Raw genomic sequence first — 19,523 nt, 5'->3', positions numbered from 1 at the left:
CAGTCAAAAGCCATGGCGCCAACGCCTCTTGGTCTTTAGGGCCCGCACCGACGCTTGGCCCGGTCTTGGTCTGCTCGTTTCTCTCCTTGTCCTTCCGCCAGGCTTAGCAAAGCGGTATTTTCTGGGCAAAGGCTCGGCTCCTTTTCCTCTTCTGCGGAGAAACCCCCATTTTCTCTCACCTCTCACCTCTTTCCCCTTTTCCCTTCTTGCCTCATTGTATACATATAGGGTCATTATTCTCTATAGTCCTTGGATCTTCTTAGTTTGTTTTCTTTTGTTACCGTTTGTTCCCTAGGCTTTCCGCCAACTCCAGATCGAGTTTCTTGGCATCATGACGGAGAATCATACCCCTTCTACAACGCAGCCGACGTTGCCTGCGCCTGTTGCTGAAGCGGCGCCGATCCAAGCAACCCCAGCTCCTTCTGCCTCAGTCACGGCGACTGCTGCCGCCGCCACGGCGGCGGTGAACAACACTGCCTCTATGAACGGCGCCGGTGAGCAGTTGCCTTGCCAGTGGGTTGGTTGCACGGAGAAGTCCCCCCACTGCCGAGTCTCTATATGTAAGCTTGATCAATCAATTTCAATCCGAAAACATACTAATAATACTCTGTAATAGGAGCATGTTTGCGAGCGTCATGTTGGACGTAAAAGCACCAACAACCTCAACTTGACCTGCCAGTGGGGCACTTGCAACACCACAACAGTCAAGCGTGATCATATCACCTCCCACATCCGCGTCCATGTGCCACTTAAGCCTCACAAATGCGACTTCTGTGGTAAGGCTTTCAAGCGCCCCCAGGATTTGAAGAAGCATGTCAAGACCCATGCGGATGACTCCGAGATCCGCTCCCCCGAACCGGGCATGAAACACCCTGATATGATGTTCCCCCAAAACCCTAAGGGTTACGCTGCTGCCACACATTACTTCGAAAGCCCTATCAACGGCATCAATGGGCAATATTCACACGCCCCGCCTCCCCAGTACTACCAGCCACACCCCCCCACCTCAGGCCCCCAACCCACATTCCTATGGCAATGTATACTATGCCCTGAGCCAAGGACAAGAGGGAGGCCACCCCTACGACCGTAAGCGCGGATATGATGCGTTGAACGAATTTTTTGGCGACTTGAAGCGCCGCCAGTTCGACCCTAATTCCTATGCCGCGGTCGGCCAGCGTCTGCTGGGTCTCCAGGCTCTTCAGCTTCCCTTCCTCAGTGGCCCTGTCCCTGAATACCAGCAAATGCCTGCGCCTGTTGCCGTTGGCGGCGGAGGCGGTGGCTATGGCGGTGGTGCTCCCCAGCCTCCTGGTTACCACCTGCCCCCCATGTCCAATGTCCGGACTAAGAACGATTTGATCAACATTGATCAGTTCCTTGAGCAAATGCAGAACACTATCTACGAAAGCGATGAGAATGTGGCTGCTGCCGGTGTTGCCCAGCCCGGCGCGCATTACGTGCATGGTGGCATGAACTATCGCACCACCCACTCTCCTCCCACCCAGCTCCCACCAAGCCACGTCACTGCAACCACCTCAGCCCCCATGGCGGCTGCTACAGCCCACTCCCCATCGGTCGGGACCCCAGCCCTGACTCCGCCTTCCAGCGCACAGTCGTATACCTCCAACCGCTCACCCATCTCCCTGCACCACGCTCACCGCGTGTCGCCCCCTCACGAGAGCGGCCCGGGTATGTACCCTCGCTTGCCGTCGGCCACTGTCGCCGACAGCATGACTGCAGGCTACCCGACCGCCTCAGGTGCCGCACCACCCTCTACTCTGAGCGGTGCGTATGACCACGATGACCGCCGCCGCTACACTGGTGGTACCTTGCAACGCGCCCGGCCGGCCGAGCGTGCTGCCACCGAGGACCGCATGGACATCTCCCAGGATAGCAAGCATGGTGGCGAGCGCACCCCCAAGGCTATGCACATCTCGGCGAGCCTGATTGACCCCGCCCTGTCGGGTACCTCGTCTGACCCCGAGCAGGAGTCAGCCAAGCGTACTGCGCAAGCGGCCACTGAAGTCGCGGAGCGGGATGTCAACGTTGCCTGGGTCGAAAAGGTCCGTCTGCTTGAGAACCTCCGCCGTTTGGTTTCCGGATTGCTTGAGGCCGGTAGCCTTACTCCTGAATATGGAGTGCAGACCTCCTCAGCTTCTCCTACGCCAGGACTTGATGCTATGGAGGGAGTTGAGACTGCCAGTGTACGTGCTGCTTCTGAGCAGGCCAGAGAAGAGCCCAAGGCTGAAAGTGAGGGAGTCTTCTATCCCACGCTACGTGGTGTGGATGAGGATGAGGATGGAGACTCTAAAATGCCCGAGTAAATTCTTCATCTCTTTCTGCCACTTATTGGCCATAGCTTGATTCACGCCGTGACGACATTTGTTTATTGCCTATTGCCTCCTTTCCCGCACTACACCCCTCTTAAGGTCTTCTTTGTTGGTTTAAGGCTGTTTTTATATTACTATTTTTTTCCACGGAGAAATTTTCCGTTTCTTTCTGATCCTTTTCAGGTGCTCTCCTAAGTTTGTGTTTGTATGATTATTAGGGCTGGAACTTATCGAACTGTTTATTTACGTAAAGTGTTGTTTGCGTCTTTGACTCTTTGTATATCTGTAGAGGCTTGGAAATATCGAACCCGATGTTACCCTCTATCCTTTTAGATCGACATGTCAAACCCAAAGAGGCAAAGCAACATTCCAAGCTAAACCAGATCCGGGGAGTGACGCAAACGGGCAGATCTCGTTTTTATCAATCTGGGGGAATTTCTGTATGAAGGTCAATCAGAATTAGTTGAGTTAAGGTGTTTGTATGGCTATGTACATAGTAGGAACAATGAAGATAAAGAAACATGATATCTACATGAAGTACATATATGTAGGGATCATAGAAATATCAACACAAGTGTATACCATCTCTGCATCTGGATATTGAAGTTCCACTCTCTGCACTCGGAAACATCCTCAATCCCACGCTGAGCACGTGCTTGTATTGGTATTTCAGTGCTATCTCCGCCTATCGGTCAAGTTTCCCTGTATCCATACACCGTTATTACCAACGCCCTCTGTTTACGGTCACATCCCCAACACTTCATTTTCTTTTCTATTGTTTTCTCTTCTTATTTGTCTTTCCTATATTCCCTCTCTCTCTTCTCCTTCATCTTTCTTCTCTTTTTCTGTATTTCTATAGTTCCCTTGTTGTTAAAAAAAACACGCTCTCCACGCGACAAGGCGGTCACCCCAAACAGACGCCATAGCGCGTGTCGATCGGCCTAGGGATTATCGATAATAACATCCAGCCACACAATATCAATCTTTCGATTGGGGGAGTTTTTTTTGTTTAAAAAGAAAAAATCAAAGAGATCCAGCCTCTTTGTCTTGTTTACAGTCTAACTGGCTACTCTCTCTTTTTTTTTCTTTTTCCAATTTCCTTTCTTCCGTGGTGGCAAACCCATACTCTGACGTTCTTCGTTCTTTGGTTCTACCTCTGAACGGTCTTCCGATTCTGGGGGCGCTGAAATCCGAAACCAACCTTGGAAGAACTTTTGTTTTCTTTTTAAACTCTGTGTTGCCTTTTTCGCCTTCGGCTTGCCATATTTCCTTCTAGTGCCCCGCGCTTGTTGTGGAGTACTTCGACTCGGACTTGATTGCCTACGCAACGGGAAGAAAAAAAATAACCTATTTACGAGCCGGCTTCGGCTGATATATCATACCGGGAAGGAAGAACTTCTACGAAGAATATGCCCCTCACAAACCGTCGCCGCGCACGGCGCAAGGAAATTCAACTGCAGGAAACGTCCGATGCAGAGGCTCCGGACTCATCGCCCAGCCGGCCATCCGCAAAGAAGCGCAAGGTGAGTTAAGCCAACAGATCGTCTAGTCTGAGACAAAATATACCCCCGCGCAAACAGGAGCTAAGACCCGTTTCCTTCTGATCAGGTTGACCGCCGCGCCTCTCCTCCCCAAACGTCAAGCATGAGTCCGGTGACGAAGCTGAGGACTCAGCGGGCGAACACGAACCCCCCACCAATCAAGACCTGGTTGATCTAGTTATTTCATACTTGAACACACCCCGCGAGGAATTGCGCGTCTCACGCGACCACTCCAACACCAAGACCGAGAATACACAGCGCATCCAGGCTTATGCTAAGATCGCCGGCCGCAACTGGACCTATTACGTCAAAACCCTGCATGTCAATATTGGCCGCGAACCGGACCGCGAACAGCGGGCTGTCGAACAGTCCAGCCCCGTCACAATTGCGGCTCGTGCGCTGCCAGATGTTCATGTCGACTTGGGTCCCAGCAAATTCGTGTCGAGGTTGCATGCCGAGATCTTTTACGATGGCGAGGAGAATCCTGCCTGGCACATCCGTGTCAACGGCCGGAACGGTGTGCGCTTGAACAATGGCATTGTGAAGCGCGGCACCGATGCTATCCTTTCGTGTGGCGACATCATCGAGGTGGCCAATACACAAATGATGTTTGTTACGCCCGGCGACGAAGCCAATATCCAGCCCAGCTTTATAGAGCGCGCCCAGCGCATTGCTAGCGGACAGGAGCCCGACCCGGCTTCGGTTTCCTGGGATGCTTCGCACCATGCCCATCCTCAGCAATCCCAGAACAGCGAGGCGCGACCATCTTCGTCTGGCGGGCCTTCATTGGCGCCTGCTCCGAAGTTCATCAAGCGCCAGGTGACGCCCCCGCCGCGGTCGCCTGATACCGCGGGCCAGCGCACGGCTAAACAGTCCCCGCTTTACAACCGGGGCATGATGATGGAGAGCACAGAGGAGATCGATTATAGCAACGATTCCTCCAAGGACCTGAAGCCGCCGTACAGCTATGCAACGCTGATTGCCCAGGCGATCTTCTCAAGCGAAGAGGAGAAGCTCACGTTGAACAGCATCTACAATTGGATCAAGGATAAATATGCTTTCTACAGGCACTCCCAAAGCGGCTGGCAAAATTCGATCCGCCACAATCTCTCGCTGAACAAAGCGTTCCAGAAGGTCCCCCGCCGGACCGACGAGCCGGGCAAGGGTATGAAGTGGCAGATCGCAGAAGAGTATCGGGAGGAGTACCGGAAGAAGCAAACACGCAAAGGCGGCACACAATCATCTGCCCCGTCCTCACCGGCGACGAAAGAGCCCCCGTCATCAGCACGCGGGACTCACGTTAGCAAACTCGACACCTCGTTCTCAGCAACAGCGAAAAAGTCACCACCGATTTCATCCCCGGGATTCAGCTCATTCCCTGTAGCTCCGGTGGAGGCCTACACACCAGAGCGTGGTTCCCGGCTCGGTCGAGGCCTCGGCTCCGACCACCCACTGCGACATATGAACCCCCCGCGACTACGACGAACCCTCGCCGCTCCCATCGCGCTCGCACAACCACAACTCCAGCATCTCCACGCAGGTGCAGAACAGCAGCAACAACCTGGCTCGCGCATACGGCATGTCCGACAACGTAGCCGGATCCCCGCCAGTCCTCTCCTCGTCCTACTACAACGAAGAACCCTCCTCGATGATCACCCCCGCCCCACAACGCCAACAACCCCGTCTGCCGCCCCCCAGCACAGCGCAGATTCCGTCCAAGTTCATGCCCATGAGCTCGCCTGCGCAGTTCTGGAAGTTTGCTGATATCGGGAGTACCCCTGCCCGCCCGCCGCCAGACATGAGTCCCCTGAAGGGCGAGGTCGAGGACCGCATTATCGGGGGGTTCCCGAGTAGCTCTCCCCCGCCGCCGAATCTCGTTAGTCCCAGTAAGCCCGGAACGTCGAATGGGCTTGGCTCGAGTCGGACCCTGCCCCCGCTCCAGTCGGATTCGCGGGATATGGGACCCAATGGGCAATCTAATGCGAGGAACGAAGAGCGGGAAGAGGATGAAGATGATAATGGATCGGGTTTTGATCTTGCTAGGTATGTTTACTTTTTCACACTGATATTTCTCAATCGGCGCGCAGGAACTAATACTATTCTTAGGGGCTTCGAACCTATTGGCTCATACCATCGACAGCTAGGCAATGCTGCCCGTGCGGCTGCTACTTGATGTTAAATGCGATGGTGCAGACTATCTTGTCTAATGATGTACAACATGTCCACTTTACAGACTGTGTCCATGTGTTTTACTACTTGCTTCATGTTTCATGCTTCCGCATTACGAATGGTGTTGGTGGGTTTGGTCATTTTTATACTTGCGTTTTGAAGGTTTGCTTGGCAACATTGCCATTGTTTTGGGGGCAGAGATATTGGGGATCGGAGTTTGATTTTGAACCTTTTTCTCGGACGGTGTTGTTCTTTTCTGCTTTCTTGCTTTTGCTCACCCCGTTCTAGATGGCCTGGCATGTATGGGCTCCCAGTCAGATATATGATATCTTACATACAATATTTCTCAAACTGCCATAGAATATGCACGGTAGATCGTAGTGCCATTTAAGGTTGATTTAGAGTTGATCTAGAGTTCATCAGATAACTCTATATCATTCAGCAACAGACGGCCAAAAGTTCTCCTCCAACCAAACAATCTGCCTCCACCACTCCAAACACCTTCCCCGCGTAATCTCCAACTCCTCCGCCCCCTTAATCTGCCCCGCCATCTCGTCAACCACATCCCCAATCCGATCAACAAACCCCTCAAACTCAACACTCGCCCAATTCTGAATAAACCTCTCCCTCAACGCACCCCCATCCGCATCCTTCTTATAATCCTTCTCCCCATCCTCCCGCATACACCCCCGCCGCAAACCTCCAAGCCCGAAGATAACAAACCTCCGTAGCCCACAATACCGCCAACCCCTCCAAAATCGAAACCCCACTACTCCCCGCAGACATGAACATATCAATATAAGCCCTGGTGGTCCGATTCGCACAGAAGAAAAGCGTCCCACACCGCTCACCACCCTGCAAACCCCCGTTCCCTCCAACATCCGCCCCAACCGGCTCCATGCCGCGTCCAGACTCATTAAACTGCGGCCCAGGCGCACAAACCTCGCCCCCAGGCATCTGACACTCGCCCTGACTCTGACACAGGCCGTGTCCGGGCGCGACACCCTCTCCCGTCGACGGGACACAAGCACCAGGGTTACCGTTCTTCTGTGGACCTCCGTCGTCGCCGCCCGTGAGACCCGGACAGCTCGCTGAGCCGGTGGAGGAGATCCCGGCTGAGACGGTTATGTCTGAGCCCTGGCCGCAGGAGGTTAGGGTGCAGCCGCCTTCTTCGGCGGAGATGGCGGTTAGGTCGAGGGAGTAGTCTGTTGCTGTTTTTTCGAAGAAGGAGAGTTCTGTGCGGATGTTGACGAGGGCGTCGATGAGGACGGTTATGGCGTTTTGTTCGGGGCTTTGGGTTTGCGGGGTTGGGGTCGTTGGGTTTTGGGTTGGGAGGCGGATTTTGGAGAGGAGGAGGCCTATGAAGCGGATGTAGGATTGGGCGTATAGGCGGTCTTGGGAGAGCCATTGGCTTAGTTGGGCTTTTGGGAGGGTGCCCCGGCCTGCGGAGGCGAGGAAGGGATGGTTTGTTGCGCGCTTGAGGGCATTGGGGGTGCTGGATAGCAGGTAGGCGGTTAGGGGGGCCTCGACTCGTCATTTTTTGGTTTTTAGAGGTGTGGTTTTAAAGGTGATTGTTTGAGGTTGGTGTTGGAGGGGGAGATTGGGAGATTAGGATTGTGGATTGCGGGATAGGGGCGATAGGGGCATGGTGGGATGAACATGGTATGTCGTCAGAGTCGGACATAACGTATACCATTCCAAGCGTGTATACATTACTTGGGAAACATTTTAATATCAAATCAGCGGAGATTTTTCATTCAGCTCAGATCATAGAAAGCTAGAGCTAGCCATACATCCCCTTTGGCTTTTTTTCCCCATTTTCACACATTTTTGATCTCACGCATTCTGTTCAAATTGAAACTTCACTGGGCCCATTCAGCTCAGATCATAGAAAGCTAGAGCTAGCCATACATCCCCTTTGGCTTTTTTTCCCCATTTTCACACATTTTTGATCTCACGCATTCTGTTCAAATTGAAACTTCACTGGGCCCATTCACCCTTTCAAGGGCATCCGACGAGGTACGATCAAACGATTCTCAAACTTGACTTCACGTTTCCGGTCGTTTCCGTCATTGCTCACTCTCCCACCTTCGTGGATTGACAATCGTTGCGGTTGGACGCCAGCCTCAGTGACTCCAAACGGGGCCTTCCTTGCTGTTGTCGTCTTCTTGTTCACACATTGCCATCAATCGAGCATGGGCACGGGCGATCCTTTCCTTGCGTTGCTCCTGGGGTTCGACCGTGACATTGGGCTTGTCCTTTCGGTCATCGTCGGGCTGAACATACTCCTTGTCACTGACTTCAGCACTCTCGTATCCCCACGGCTTCTCCCCGGCCACTCTCAGCATCAGTCGCACAAGAGCCTGCAAGGTGTAATGCGCGTCATTCCCGGCATTGTGCAAGTCAGGGCTCAAGATATTCAGCAATCCTAGCAGTGCCTGAAGGCCTCGCGTCTGGTTCTCCTCATAATTAACGCGGTACAGCTCCGCCACATCGACGGTCTCACGAACGACTGAATAGCTTTCATTCAGGCTGACAAAGACTTGGCTTCCCGCTCTCTGGAGATGCGCAATGTCACCATGGAGGTCGAGACCAACCAAGATCACAGTGCGCTTCTGATTCTTGTATGGAGCGATCTTCTCTTCCTTTGAGGGAACCGTGTATGGGGGGGCGGAAGGCAGCGTCCACGACGTCCCCAATTTCGGCGCTTGGAATTATCTCACTCTCGCCGAACCGGAAGCTACCAGGACATCCGATGGTGTAAGTCTCATTGACCCAGTTTCGGTATTCCCTCACACGCAGGTGGCGGGTTTGAATTTGTTTCATCCACATGTGTCCATAGTCGCCAGGGACCACGCCTTCCAAATCCAACATATCCAGGGTCGAAATTCCGACCTCAGTCATAATGCCGTAACGGTCCATCCACTCGACATCAACGCTGATGAAAATGGGGGCATCTTGAAAGGCCCACTTGGCAGGCTTCAGAACATCAATCGCTTCAATCTGGCCATTGGCAAACGACGGCTGTGTAACATTTGGCTGCAATGCAGGGCGCAGTCCAAAGTAGGCTTGCACACGGGCTAGGCACTCCTGCGACTTCTTCGTTCGAGCCTCTCGGGCCGCCTGCTTGTTGTTGTTCTTCTTGGTCTTGGTTGTGGCGAGTGACTGTTTGACTTTCTTTTGGAAGTCCTCGACAACATGGGGTTCAGCCAGCTGTGCCCAGGGTCCCCAGTTCTCCGGAGGCGACGGAACCTTACTCTCCAATTTCGCCTTCCGATCACGAGTGCTGCTTCGGCCAAGGTACACAGGTCGCGGCAGTTGTTCATTGCCGACATCAATCACGAGGCCTTCCTTGCCAACGCCCGTGAGAGTCAAATTGATGTTCAGAGCCGAATTGATTTCATCGAGCAGTGCTTGAGCTTGGAAAGTGGGAATCAAAAGGAACGGGGTGTTCGAAATAACCCTTGGGACAGACAGATAATACCTAGGTGAGGATTAGCGACGGTATACTTGGCTAATTAATTTTTAGGTTTTACGAACAGATGCCAGGTCCGATTCCAGAACTTATCGCCCTCATAGAATCGCTCGTTAACTCGCTTGGCGTCATCTCCGTGGAGATATTTGAAAGGGTAGCGAGCCATCGCGACGGCCGGAGTGAACGACCTCGAAACAGGGATCGCCGTGACCAGCTCTTCATCGGAATCGATGTCCGGACCGTCGCCGTGATCATTTTTGGGCACGCCCGAGAGATCAACCCGCAACTTCGGGCCACGACGCTGGGTACGGCGATCCTGTTTGATGGTCAAAAGCTTGTCTTCCGACTCAGATAGCTCTCCAACCACGTGGGTACGAATGTACGACAAAGGGAATTGACCACCCTCCGGGTACTCCATGCCCTCCTCCGGCTTGAAATCGACTGGAAGAGCATATCCACTTACGCCTCGCTTAGCTTTGGGCTCAGCAACCGGATCAGCTCCATCCGCACCTGGGGCAGGTTGGACGGCTTCAGCCTGGTACAAGCGGGTATTCAAGTCTTTGAGACCCTCGTCTCCCTCGAGGAGCATCTTCAGACGCTCGCGGGCATTCATCTTGAAAGACCGAGATAAAGCTTCAGCAAGATCGAAAAGTGTGAGATGGAGAGGGTAGAAATGAGAAACCAGAATTGAAACTAAAATAAAATAAACAAACGCGCCAGGACGCGCACGTTGGACCTCCGAGATTCAGGATCCCTCAATTGGGAAGGAACGAATTAGGCGGTCCTGGTGGGAAGGGACGATCAATTTAGAGGGAACAGTCAACTGGTGTATTCTCAACGGGGAGTGTACATGTAGCCTGTATTGAAGTACATTAAAGAGCCCATTGTGTCTATCTTGTTTCTTTCTTCCCTTTCCCTCCCTCACCTCTCATGATAGTGGCATATATATAGGTGCTGTCTGATAATTGAGCAGTACCATAGCTTCATCTTTTTTTGGTCTGGCATTATCTGGTAGAGAAAGAAATATATAGGCACCTTAGTTTGACTTTTAAAAGCCAAATGAGATTGAATCCACACTTGAATAAAAAGGATCCAAGGCCGAGTATGGATATGACCATCAAGGCACAATTATAGACTTGCAAGGTACAACCATATATGCGTATTAGTTACACCAAAGTTCAATGCCAAGGTGCTTATCTAGGTAGGTATATATATACCTAGGTACCTAGGTACGATTGATGGGATGTATATATTCATATACAAGTTTTATGGCCTGAAATGACAGCAATATCGCTCTACTTCTGTGACTCTAACTTCCTGTAGATTCCTTTATACCTTTGTAGGTTTCATAAGTGACCGATTTTCCAGGAAGAGCTGGAGTTGCTACTCTCGGACAGTGGCCATTTGAGAGGTGGGCTTATTGGGTCAACTTGGGAGTATAAAATACACATATATATATTTTAATCAAGTGTTGACGAAAATCCACGTCTATTGATAGTGAACTGCCCTAAAGCTTATTCAAGGGCCAATTTGCACACATTATAGTTCTAACGTTAAGCTACATATGTAGTTATATTGTACGAATTGATTGCGTAGCGAGTTTTTAACAAATGCTGTTTATTCTTCGACATAGGTAATCATGCGACATTTAGTAACAGGTTTTGCCAGACTTGGTTTACCGCCATCCCAATGCCTCAAAGCAAAACTACAACCTTAAACCGAATTGCATAAGGAAAAGGTTCGATTCTATCCGATACGTGTGGGGTGATACCCCGGGCTTAGCTGGTGTGAAAAAGGCTCGCGTCGCTATTACGCAGGAATTAAGCACATCTCCAGGGCTTGATACTTGTCTCGCGTTCAGTAGCTCACCTGAATTCATAGGCCTCTTGGCACCTGGAATGACTCACTTGATCTCCGCCCAGCCTACGGCACTTGTTCCAGGATACTTCGTGCACATTCATCATCGCCGTCGGCTTCCACAGGCTCAGCCTCCACCGGCTCAAACTGGGTGACCACGTCCACCATGAGCGCTTTTCGGTCGCTGCCGATGAGCGGCATCCAGTTACACTCTTCTGTCGAATGACGATGCGGAACGTGCCTCATCGGAAGGATCTCGCCAGTTTGCATATTTTCGAAGTTGAAGGACATCAGGGGCTCTTCGTAGTTCTCTTGCAGCCTCTCGAAGGGGCCTGCCACAATTCTCATACGATCATCAAGCCTATACTTGCGAAGGCAGCAGGCACGAACCACACTAGATACAAGCAAGCAGGCCTTCCACGTGTCGTAATCAACAAAGTCCACAATCATGTCATACAGCTCCGTCGGGAGAATGCCTTGCGATTTGGATACTGCGCGGCGGCTCGCGGCGACTTCGAAGAAGTTGACAAGCGCTGCGAGTCCGGGGAACTGGCTTCCTAGTCTTCGGATTGTCCCAGTGCAGTTCGACTCCATGATGAGTCCATCGCGCCGACGCTGAACCTGCATTTCAGGCTTCAGCACTGGTCGCTCGCGCGGATGCGTGCTCGAGCAAAAATCTGGACGCAGAGGCGAGAGATTGTCAGCATAGCTGACTTTAATGAATGGCCCCACCTCAACATCAAAGGAGACTTCTGCAAAGGCCACTTCAAAGAGGGATAAGATGACGATCTGAAAGTTGGCGCGTCCCTGCTCAATTCCCCAGGTAGCGGCCTTCGTGATGGCCTCACCGTCAATCACCAGGGCAAGACTGACAAGAATGTCCTCGAGCCAGTACATAGTATCCATGGGTGACGCCCCTGGAGGCTCGCCCGGCCGATGGGATGGGGAGCCAAACTCCAGTAACGGAGCGCTATCACCAGCCCACACCTCGTCAACCCATCCAGGTGTTCTATGTAAGTGCTTCGAGTCGCAGTTCCACCGTCTGCACGTTCAAGGGCTGCACAGCTGAGCGGGGAAAGAATGGAATTTAGCCTGGCCAGACGCGATTGAGACGAGAGCAAAAGTCAACTCGCGGAAGGGAAAAGTCCGGGCTCCATTCCCTCCCGAACCTAATGATCTCCTCCTCGTATTCAATAAGTATACCGGCTAGAACGTGTGTGAGAAACGCTTTCGGTGCCTTCGCGATGTCTGTCCTCGGGGTTACGGGGCGGAAGTCACATTCGAACTCCCATTTCCCTTCTGGATACTCCAAAGCCGGCGAGGCCATATGCTCTTCCGGGCAAATGTCGAGTGAAATGGTGGGCAGGCCATAGATGCTGTCTGCAATGGCACGAAGCCACAGTCCGTCCTGGCGCGGGATATTCCCCAGCTTCCAGTGTATGCCGTAGTTCATGGTGAGAACTTCATGATCGAGATTGATAATGTAAATGTACTGAGCATAGTTATATTCATTCAATCGTGGAAGCTCGGAAGGAAGCGTCGTAAACTCGCTAAATTGTGAATAGTCGGGTTCGAAGCCGTCGCGGATCTCGTAGACATGTCTTTCGAGGGCACTTTCCTTAGCCGCATACTCCGTTCGCATGGATTCGAGCCATTCTGCAAGCATTAGCATAATTTAAGGCCAATATCTTCACGGCGTACCATGATATTCCTCGGGGTCGGCAGGGATGCTCGCGACTATTTTAGCGCCGAGACCCTCGAAGTAGGTGTCAAATTGATGGTAGCAAATGTAGTAACGCCCGCAAAAACGCACTATCTCGAGCCCTCGAGTTCCCATTGCGATCTGGATGGAACTTTCGATTGTGAAAAAGAGTATGTACTTAAGTAGTTATTGGGAGTGGAGCACCTGGGCAGGTACCAAAGTGATTGGATTGGCCGATTAATGGAGCTTGGAAGTGGCAGGTGGGGATCGATCGACGAGTCATTTTAATTGGTCTAAACTGGCTGACTAAGCTTTGACGCCTGGTACGTGGGCACACTCAATTTTGTAGAAGCTACCCATGTATAGGAGAGCATGGATTAACGAAGTCCGTAGCAAATAGCAAGAGCAATTCATTCTTACTACTATAGCGGATAAAATGAAGCAACACATTGCGAGTATATATCCGTTATATGCAGGCTCCCGAGTCGTTATAATTGGATGGTTATTCACGTGATGGGAGCTCCCCAGACAGCATCGGATCAACTATCATCCGGTGCTTTAGGACCTCGTGCAGCAAGGGCACCCAGCTCCATCTGTTATCTGACGCCTAGACCCCTCGATGTCCTCATTTATCATCGCAGGATCGCACTGAATTTGGAATATCTCAACGTCGGTTTCAATTTCAAGGCGCAAGGCCCTCTCCACAACCTATCAACATCCACCTCTATCGTGCTAGAACATGCCCATGACCGACGACACAGACGACAGCGGAGGGGTTATCCTGGATGGCCCCTTCGATCCTGACGCGCAGGCTACGGTCACAGACTTTATCGACTATACCGAATACCTTCCCGCAGACTTGATCCGCTCCTTAACCCTCATCCGCGGCCTCGATGACCGATACCTCGACTCGGCGCAAGCGGTGCACCAGCTCACTCAAGTCTACGGCCAGCTCCCAGACCTTCCTTCAGATAAGCGACCGGGCGCAATTGCACTGCGCAAAGACATATCCTCCCAGGTTGATCGTGCGATCAATGCGCGTGAATCGGCATATGCAGAGGCCTGTCGCCTCTACGATGTTGTCGATCGCCACTTCGACCGATTAGGCTGCATTCGCCAGAAACTCGAAGCACTGCCGAAACCTGCCTCAGAGGAACCATCGCCCCCGCCGGAACCTACGCCAAAGCGTGCGCGCGGAGGCAGGAAGACCAACAAGGATGCCACGACGCGTATCACCCTTCGGTTGGATAACAATCGCAATCGGAGAGATAAAAATAGGAGGCGTATGCTAGGTGCTGATGGGACGTTTGATCCAGACTCTCCGCTTGCCAGTACTGAGCAATCGGACTTGGAGAGCGATCCCATTAAATCTGCCCCCAAGCCTGCTCGTCCCCCAAAGAAGGAGAAAGCGCGTCGCCTGAGCTTGGGTACCGGACAATCGACAGCCCAGGCCCTTGCGCAGTTGAAACCTCCGCCAGCTGATGCGAAATTGGGCAGTGAGGACCTGCCGTGGCTGCGGTTGACGGAATGGGAGATGACCAGGTTGCGGAAGAAGATGAAAAAGAACGCTGTGTGGCAGCCGAGTGAGGTAATGATTCACCGTGAGCTGGCCCTGGCAAACCGCGGTTGGGAAGCATATCGTGCAGCCAAGGCCCTGGCAGAAGAGACGGGTGGGGAGTTCATTGACTGTGACAATATTGAAGAAACTCGGCGTGGGGAAGCTGCCAAAGATCTGGAGGAGACGAAGCTGAGCAATCGCGGAATGAAACTAAACGAAGCAAAGAAGTTGAAACGCGAACAGTTGGCCCGTGAACAAGCATTGATGGAAGGCGAAGGTGGTGTCTTGCTCAGGCCTTTGCCAAGCCCCGCCCAAGCACCCCCAGTCGCGAATCGATCATCACGGAAGAGGAAACGGGAAGAGGCTAACGCCGAAGCAACAGAACTTGTTGCTCCCGAGCCTGCAATGCCAGTTGCTGCGCCGGTCGCAGCGCCTGCCCCTGTCCCTGTGGCCCCTTCCAGGGCTGGTCCGTCACGGCGCAGATCAAGCCGAGGAGCCGTTCCAGCCACCGAAACCAACGACGACCTCATCCTCCCAATCAAGACCCACATGTCCCCCGCAGTTGAAGCCAAGCTCTCCCCTCCTCTCCCCAGCCCCACTGGCTCCGGATCTAATCGATCCCTTGTCCAACATGTCACTACACCCACACCGCCCGTCACCCGGCCCACATCGCGGCGCTCTGCAGCCGCCGCCTCAATTGAAGGAGGAGCCCTTAGTAGCATTCCGACCGCAATAGCAGCAAGTGGACGTGATCGCCGTATCAAGAGCGCAACACCTGCGCACAAAACACCCATCCGCGAATCGTCACATGCGCCAAGTGTTCCCGGTCCGACCCGTCGGCGTAAGCGTCCGGCACCAGGACCCATTTCCACCGGTCAAGACGGCGGCGCAGCAGTAAGCTACGGGCGCCGCAAAGCCAAGCCAGGAAAGAAGCGCCTCAGCATCCGCGACTCCCAGGATGTCCGTGTAGACGAAGACGGCGTCCTCGAGCAGATCGACGCCAATGAGCCCCGATACTGTCTCTGTGGAGATGTTAGTTTTGGGACGATGATCTGCTGCGAGAACCAGGATGTAAGTTTTCCCTATTATGACACGTTCCAGCAGAATGCTAATGACCTAATTCGATGCAGTGTGACCGTGAATGGTTCCATCTCGACTGTGTGGGTTTGACCGAAGTCCCCTCTCGTACGGCAAAGTGGTACTGTCCCCAGTGTCGCGTCAAGCTGCACAAGGGTGAAGATGGAATCATCAAGGGGGGATCGCGACGTTAATTGGATTTGAATGATGTTCCTTGCATGATACCACGAGATGCGTTTGCTGCTACCTTTTTTTTCCCCTATTCTTGTACGGAGTACTACCACATGGCTTCCGGCCTTTTCTTTCTTCTACCAAATAATAATATGTTTACCAAACTTGGAAGCATCATTGCGATATCCATGAGGCCACAGCTTCCGATCTTGGTACGCACCTGGGGAGAATCCGAGTGGGAGAATACCACCGAGGCGCCGATCTTGCTTGAACAAATCAAGGCACAAGAGACGTACTACAACTGCCTTAGGCAGCTTGTCTGAAACTCGCTGGAACCGGCAACGGGACAGTTCTTGCCCTAAGCGCCAGAAATCAACTACGAATTATTTCGTCCCATGGACCAGCAAGATATTACGAAGGCACTGTATGGATCAGCGGACGAAAAAGAATACCCTCATGCGTCCCCAGCGAGTTCTTCTCAACAGGGAGAGCCTGACCCAGTGCACCCGCTGCAGTATATGCATTAGGCGCGAGGACAAAAGCAGCTGACTAGGCTAAATATAAGTGTTATGTGATGATTCGACGTATGCCGTGGTGGGTGCACTGGGTCAGAATCTCTTTGTTGAGACGACTAATTCAGCGCTGTCACAATACATTGTGGTCAACTTGGAGATTCGACCTTCAAAAGTCCTACAGGAGCACCTATCCTCTTCTACCAAAGAAGGATGGAGGACGCCGTCTATGTGTGAGCTTCCCTGGGCTCAACGCTGAAGCGCCCAAAGGAGGCAACGAAAGATACACAACACATGGCAATTTTGTGTCTGCTTCTGATGTGGAAAAAATACAAACCTAACCCTTTTGTCTGTATGGGTTGTGAGGCGGCACCGCTTCACTCCGCTCCTCTGAAGTCTCTTCCATAGTAGATAGTTCATTATACCCCTTATCCAGCCGTGATGACTTCGAATGTCGACTGGTATCCGGCAACTCTTGGTATCTATCAGATCCAGATTGCGGATGATAAAAATCCGCCGGCAATTCCACAGCAAAGCTCTTACTGTGTTCATGCCCATACTGCGACGGAAGGGCATACCCAGCAGCCATCGACAACTGCGCCGAATCTGTCGGCGATCTCGGTCCCCGAGACGACGACGACCTCGACATTTGATCCGACTGCCTCCGCGATGAATACGACAGCTCCCTCATAATCCTGCTCGATCGATCCGCCGGATTATAAGTCGTCAATTTGCCATCCTCCATCATAGCCTGCAAAACACCAGCATCAAGAAGCTCAGCTTTCTTAATCAGCCGATCCACCAGCACCTTCGAAGCAGCCTTCAACTGATTCTTGACGAAAGAAATTAGCGTGCGGTTGCATTCGATCTCGATATCCTCGCGCAGATAAAGTCCCGTTTGTGGGACACCGTCTGCGCGCCCGTCTGCCGGCTCGGGTGGTTCGTCGTGCTGGTTGCCTGCAATACGCCATTTGCTTCGGAGGTCGATTCCCATCGGCGCGTACATGTGTGTTTCTAGCCCCCATGCGACGTTGTGGAAACAGCCTTTGAAGCTGATCTTGCCTGACCCCATCTTGCCCAGGCCTGGCACGTATTGCACCCGTTCGGTGATCTCGTACCACGTTGAGTAGTACTCGTCGGCGATGGCATCCCGTGGAGCTCTGATCGGTTGATGTGAGAGGACGAGTGGGTTTAGTGTGATTATTTCGCTGTGGCTGTGTAGGATGTCGAGGGCTAGTTGGCGGGGACGGATGGGGGGATGGGTGTGATATTGGTATAAACCTCTTTTCGGCGCATCATTATGAACGATTTAGTTTGGTGAATATAGACAGTTGCAGAGGAGAGAGGATAAGTCCAAAAGTACAAGGCTGAATTGAAGTTGCACTCGTATTTCATGTGCTTACTATTTTAAAGTTGCGGCCTTGCCAAGTATCAGGGAGACAGGGCTAGGCCTTTCACATGACAGTATCATGGATGGCTTTTGGGCTAAATAGACTAGATACGACGACCATTTCAAAACAATGTACTTCTCATTGGTATAACATAAATCCATTTACATCGTATTTACTATTTACTATTTACTTCAGCTCCCACTTGTCGCCCTCGGAGACGATATCCACAGGCCGTCTCTCATCGAGCGACTTGCGTCCTGCATCGAGGATTGCCGTTGTGGCGATTGTATTACGCAGAGTGGGCAGCGGGCGGGCGTCGAGTTGGTCGAGGGTCACACGGCCCTCGTTCACAGCTGTGACGGCATCGATGAACTTCTCAAAGCTGATGTAGCCGTATCCAGTCTGCCCACTGAAGTTTCCTTCTTCGTCGGGAGCGTAGCGCATATAAAATCTAGTGTGTTGGTGTCAGCACAGAACCATAGTACAACATCATCCTGAGAATGGGACTCTTACGGGTTGAAATGAATTAGACCCTGGTCGTCGCCGGTCACTTCATAACCACGCTTGGCCTGGTTAACGCGGATTTCACCGTTGGCAGCCATATCTGTCCCGATGTGTTAGAAGAGGTCTCTTTAAAAACTACTGCCGGAGAATGGAATAACATACAGTGGAAGTATTGGTTGGAGTGAACACCCGCATTTTGAGGTGCCGTCCAGCTAGCAGTGTAGACACCAGTAGCAATCTTCGCCGGGTTATCACGGCGGCGCCACTCCACAAGGAGGGTGATTGTATCCTCAGTCTCGGGGACACATCCAAGCTCAGCAGCGGTACCCTGAGATGCGGTTGCTGTGACCCGCACAGGCTTGTATTCTGGGACCATGCTCTCGCAGATATCGATGTGGTGAGAGTTGAGGTAGTAAGAGATATCGGAATCACGACCAGCCCACGCCTTGAACGTCTCGAGCTGGCTCTTAGGCTGACTCATGTAACTGTAGAAGTAGTTGAAGTCACCGAGTGTCTTCGCCTTGGCCCGCGCATCAGAGTATGCAGGGTCAAAGCGCTTGTGGTGCTCGATGAAGACGAAGACGCCGTGCTTGCGTGCGGCCTCAACCAGAGCTAGGTGGTGTTCTAGCCGCTGGGTTGCTGGCTTGGTGATGAGCACGTGGATACCGCGCTCAATTGCGTACAGCGCAATGGGGTAGTGGGTAGAGTCGGGGGTGAAGATGGTGATGGCGGATCCTTTGGGGAGGGCATCAATGGCGGTCTTGTATGCGTCAGGGTCGGTCTGGTCGTCTGCGGGGAATGAGGTGAACGAGGTATCGAGGTTGTTGTAGACTTGAGAGATGTTACGGTGCAAGTGGTCACCTATTCTCATGGTTAATTTCCTGCATGCTTGCCGTCCTTTCGCTCAACTTACGAATACCGGGGAACTTCTTGCCAGACACGCCCACCATGCTCAGGTGGCCAACCTTGCCCCGCCGGCGCAGGTCAAATAGACTGAGTCCTACCACGCCGACCTTCTTGTCTGAGCCAGATGCACCACCACCGACGAAGCCGGTGGTGTATTCACCAGTGCCAACCTGCGATTTTAGTTAGCTTGGGATCTACTGCGGGGAATAATTGTCCATACCATCAAAACGCTAGGAGGAGCCATGATGTCTGTTGATTCCGAGATTGTGATTTGAAATCCGGGGAATTTCTGGGGGAGAAAGGAAATTTAAGACAATTCACAGAAGACCGGGG

At 52.4% G+C, this 19,523-nt stretch overlaps 7 protein-coding genes across 7 annotated transcripts; 3 read left to right on the top strand and 4 right to left on the bottom strand.

Moving 5' to 3' along the window:
* Positions 1–331: 331 nt before the first annotated feature.
* On the top strand, positions 332–2,321 carry pacC (putative C2H2 transcription factor PacC; the record flags this gene model as incomplete). The annotated part of the gene is made up of 3 exons (XM_057289454.1): positions 332–517; positions 617–981; positions 1,055–2,321. The coding sequence occupies 3 exons, from the start codon at positions 332–334 to the stop codon at positions 2,319–2,321; spliced, it is 1,818 nt and encodes a 605-aa protein (XP_057150656.1).
* Positions 2,322–3,736: 1,415 nt separating this feature from the next.
* N7519_002675 (putative forkhead transcription factor Fkh1/2) lies at positions 3,737–6,041 on the top strand (the record flags this gene model as incomplete). The annotated part of the gene is made up of 4 exons (XM_057289453.1): positions 3,737–3,850; positions 3,971–5,408; positions 5,464–5,911; positions 5,975–6,041. The coding sequence occupies 4 exons, from the start codon at positions 3,737–3,739 to the stop codon at positions 6,039–6,041; spliced, it is 2,067 nt and encodes a 688-aa protein (XP_057150655.1).
* Positions 6,042–6,471: 430 nt separating this feature from the next.
* N7519_002674 (putative transcription regulator PAB1642) lies at positions 6,472–7,750 on the bottom strand (the record flags this gene model as incomplete). Its single annotated transcript, XM_057289452.1, has 3 exons — positions 6,472–6,806; positions 6,889–7,532; positions 7,731–7,750. The coding sequence occupies 3 exons, from the start codon at positions 7,748–7,750 to the stop codon at positions 6,472–6,474; spliced, it is 999 nt and encodes a 332-aa protein (XP_057150654.1).
* A 413-nt stretch (positions 7,751–8,163) lies between these two features.
* Positions 8,164–10,125, bottom strand: N7519_002673 (uncharacterized protein; the record flags this gene model as incomplete). Its single annotated transcript, XM_057289451.1, is given in 3 exon segments — positions 8,164–8,744; positions 8,761–9,521; positions 9,578–10,125. The coding sequence occupies 3 exon segments, from the start codon at positions 10,123–10,125 to the stop codon at positions 8,164–8,166; spliced, it is 1,890 nt and encodes a 629-aa protein (XP_057150653.1).
* A 1,310-nt stretch (positions 10,126–11,435) lies between these two features.
* On the bottom strand, positions 11,436–13,206 carry N7519_002672 (uncharacterized protein; the record flags this gene model as incomplete). The annotated part of the gene is made up of 3 exons (XM_057289450.1): positions 11,436–12,378; positions 12,539–13,025; positions 13,071–13,206. The coding sequence occupies 3 exons, from the start codon at positions 13,204–13,206 to the stop codon at positions 11,436–11,438; spliced, it is 1,566 nt and encodes a 521-aa protein (XP_057150652.1).
* Positions 13,207–13,810: 604 nt separating this feature from the next.
* Positions 13,811–15,900, top strand: N7519_002671 (putative PHD finger domain protein; the record flags this gene model as incomplete). The annotated part of the gene is made up of 2 exons (XM_057289449.1): positions 13,811–15,700; positions 15,760–15,900. The coding sequence occupies 2 exons, from the start codon at positions 13,811–13,813 to the stop codon at positions 15,898–15,900; spliced, it is 2,031 nt and encodes a 676-aa protein (XP_057150651.1).
* Positions 15,901–16,726: 826 nt separating this feature from the next.
* Positions 16,727–19,434, bottom strand: N7519_002670 (Gfo/Idh/MocA family protein; the record flags this gene model as incomplete). Its single annotated transcript, XM_057289448.1, has 6 exons — positions 16,727–17,549; positions 17,971–18,231; positions 18,294–18,384; positions 18,447–19,145; positions 19,198–19,360; positions 19,411–19,434. 6 exons carry the CDS (start codon positions 19,432–19,434, stop codon positions 16,727–16,729), a joined length of 2,061 nt encoding a protein of 686 aa, XP_057150650.1.
* Between the last annotated feature and the right edge of the window lie 89 nt (positions 19,435–19,523).

Source organism: Penicillium mononematosum (genome assembly GCF_028829835.1).
Source record: "Penicillium mononematosum strain IBT 11891 chromosome Unknown utg000002l:1.0-8112719.0:1.0-8118358.0, whole genome shotgun sequence".
NCBI lineage: Eukaryota > Fungi > Ascomycota > Eurotiomycetes > Eurotiales > Aspergillaceae > Penicillium > Penicillium mononematosum.
The sequence above is the reverse complement of the archived record's forward strand: the minus strand, read 5'-3'. Positions and strand labels throughout refer to the sequence as shown.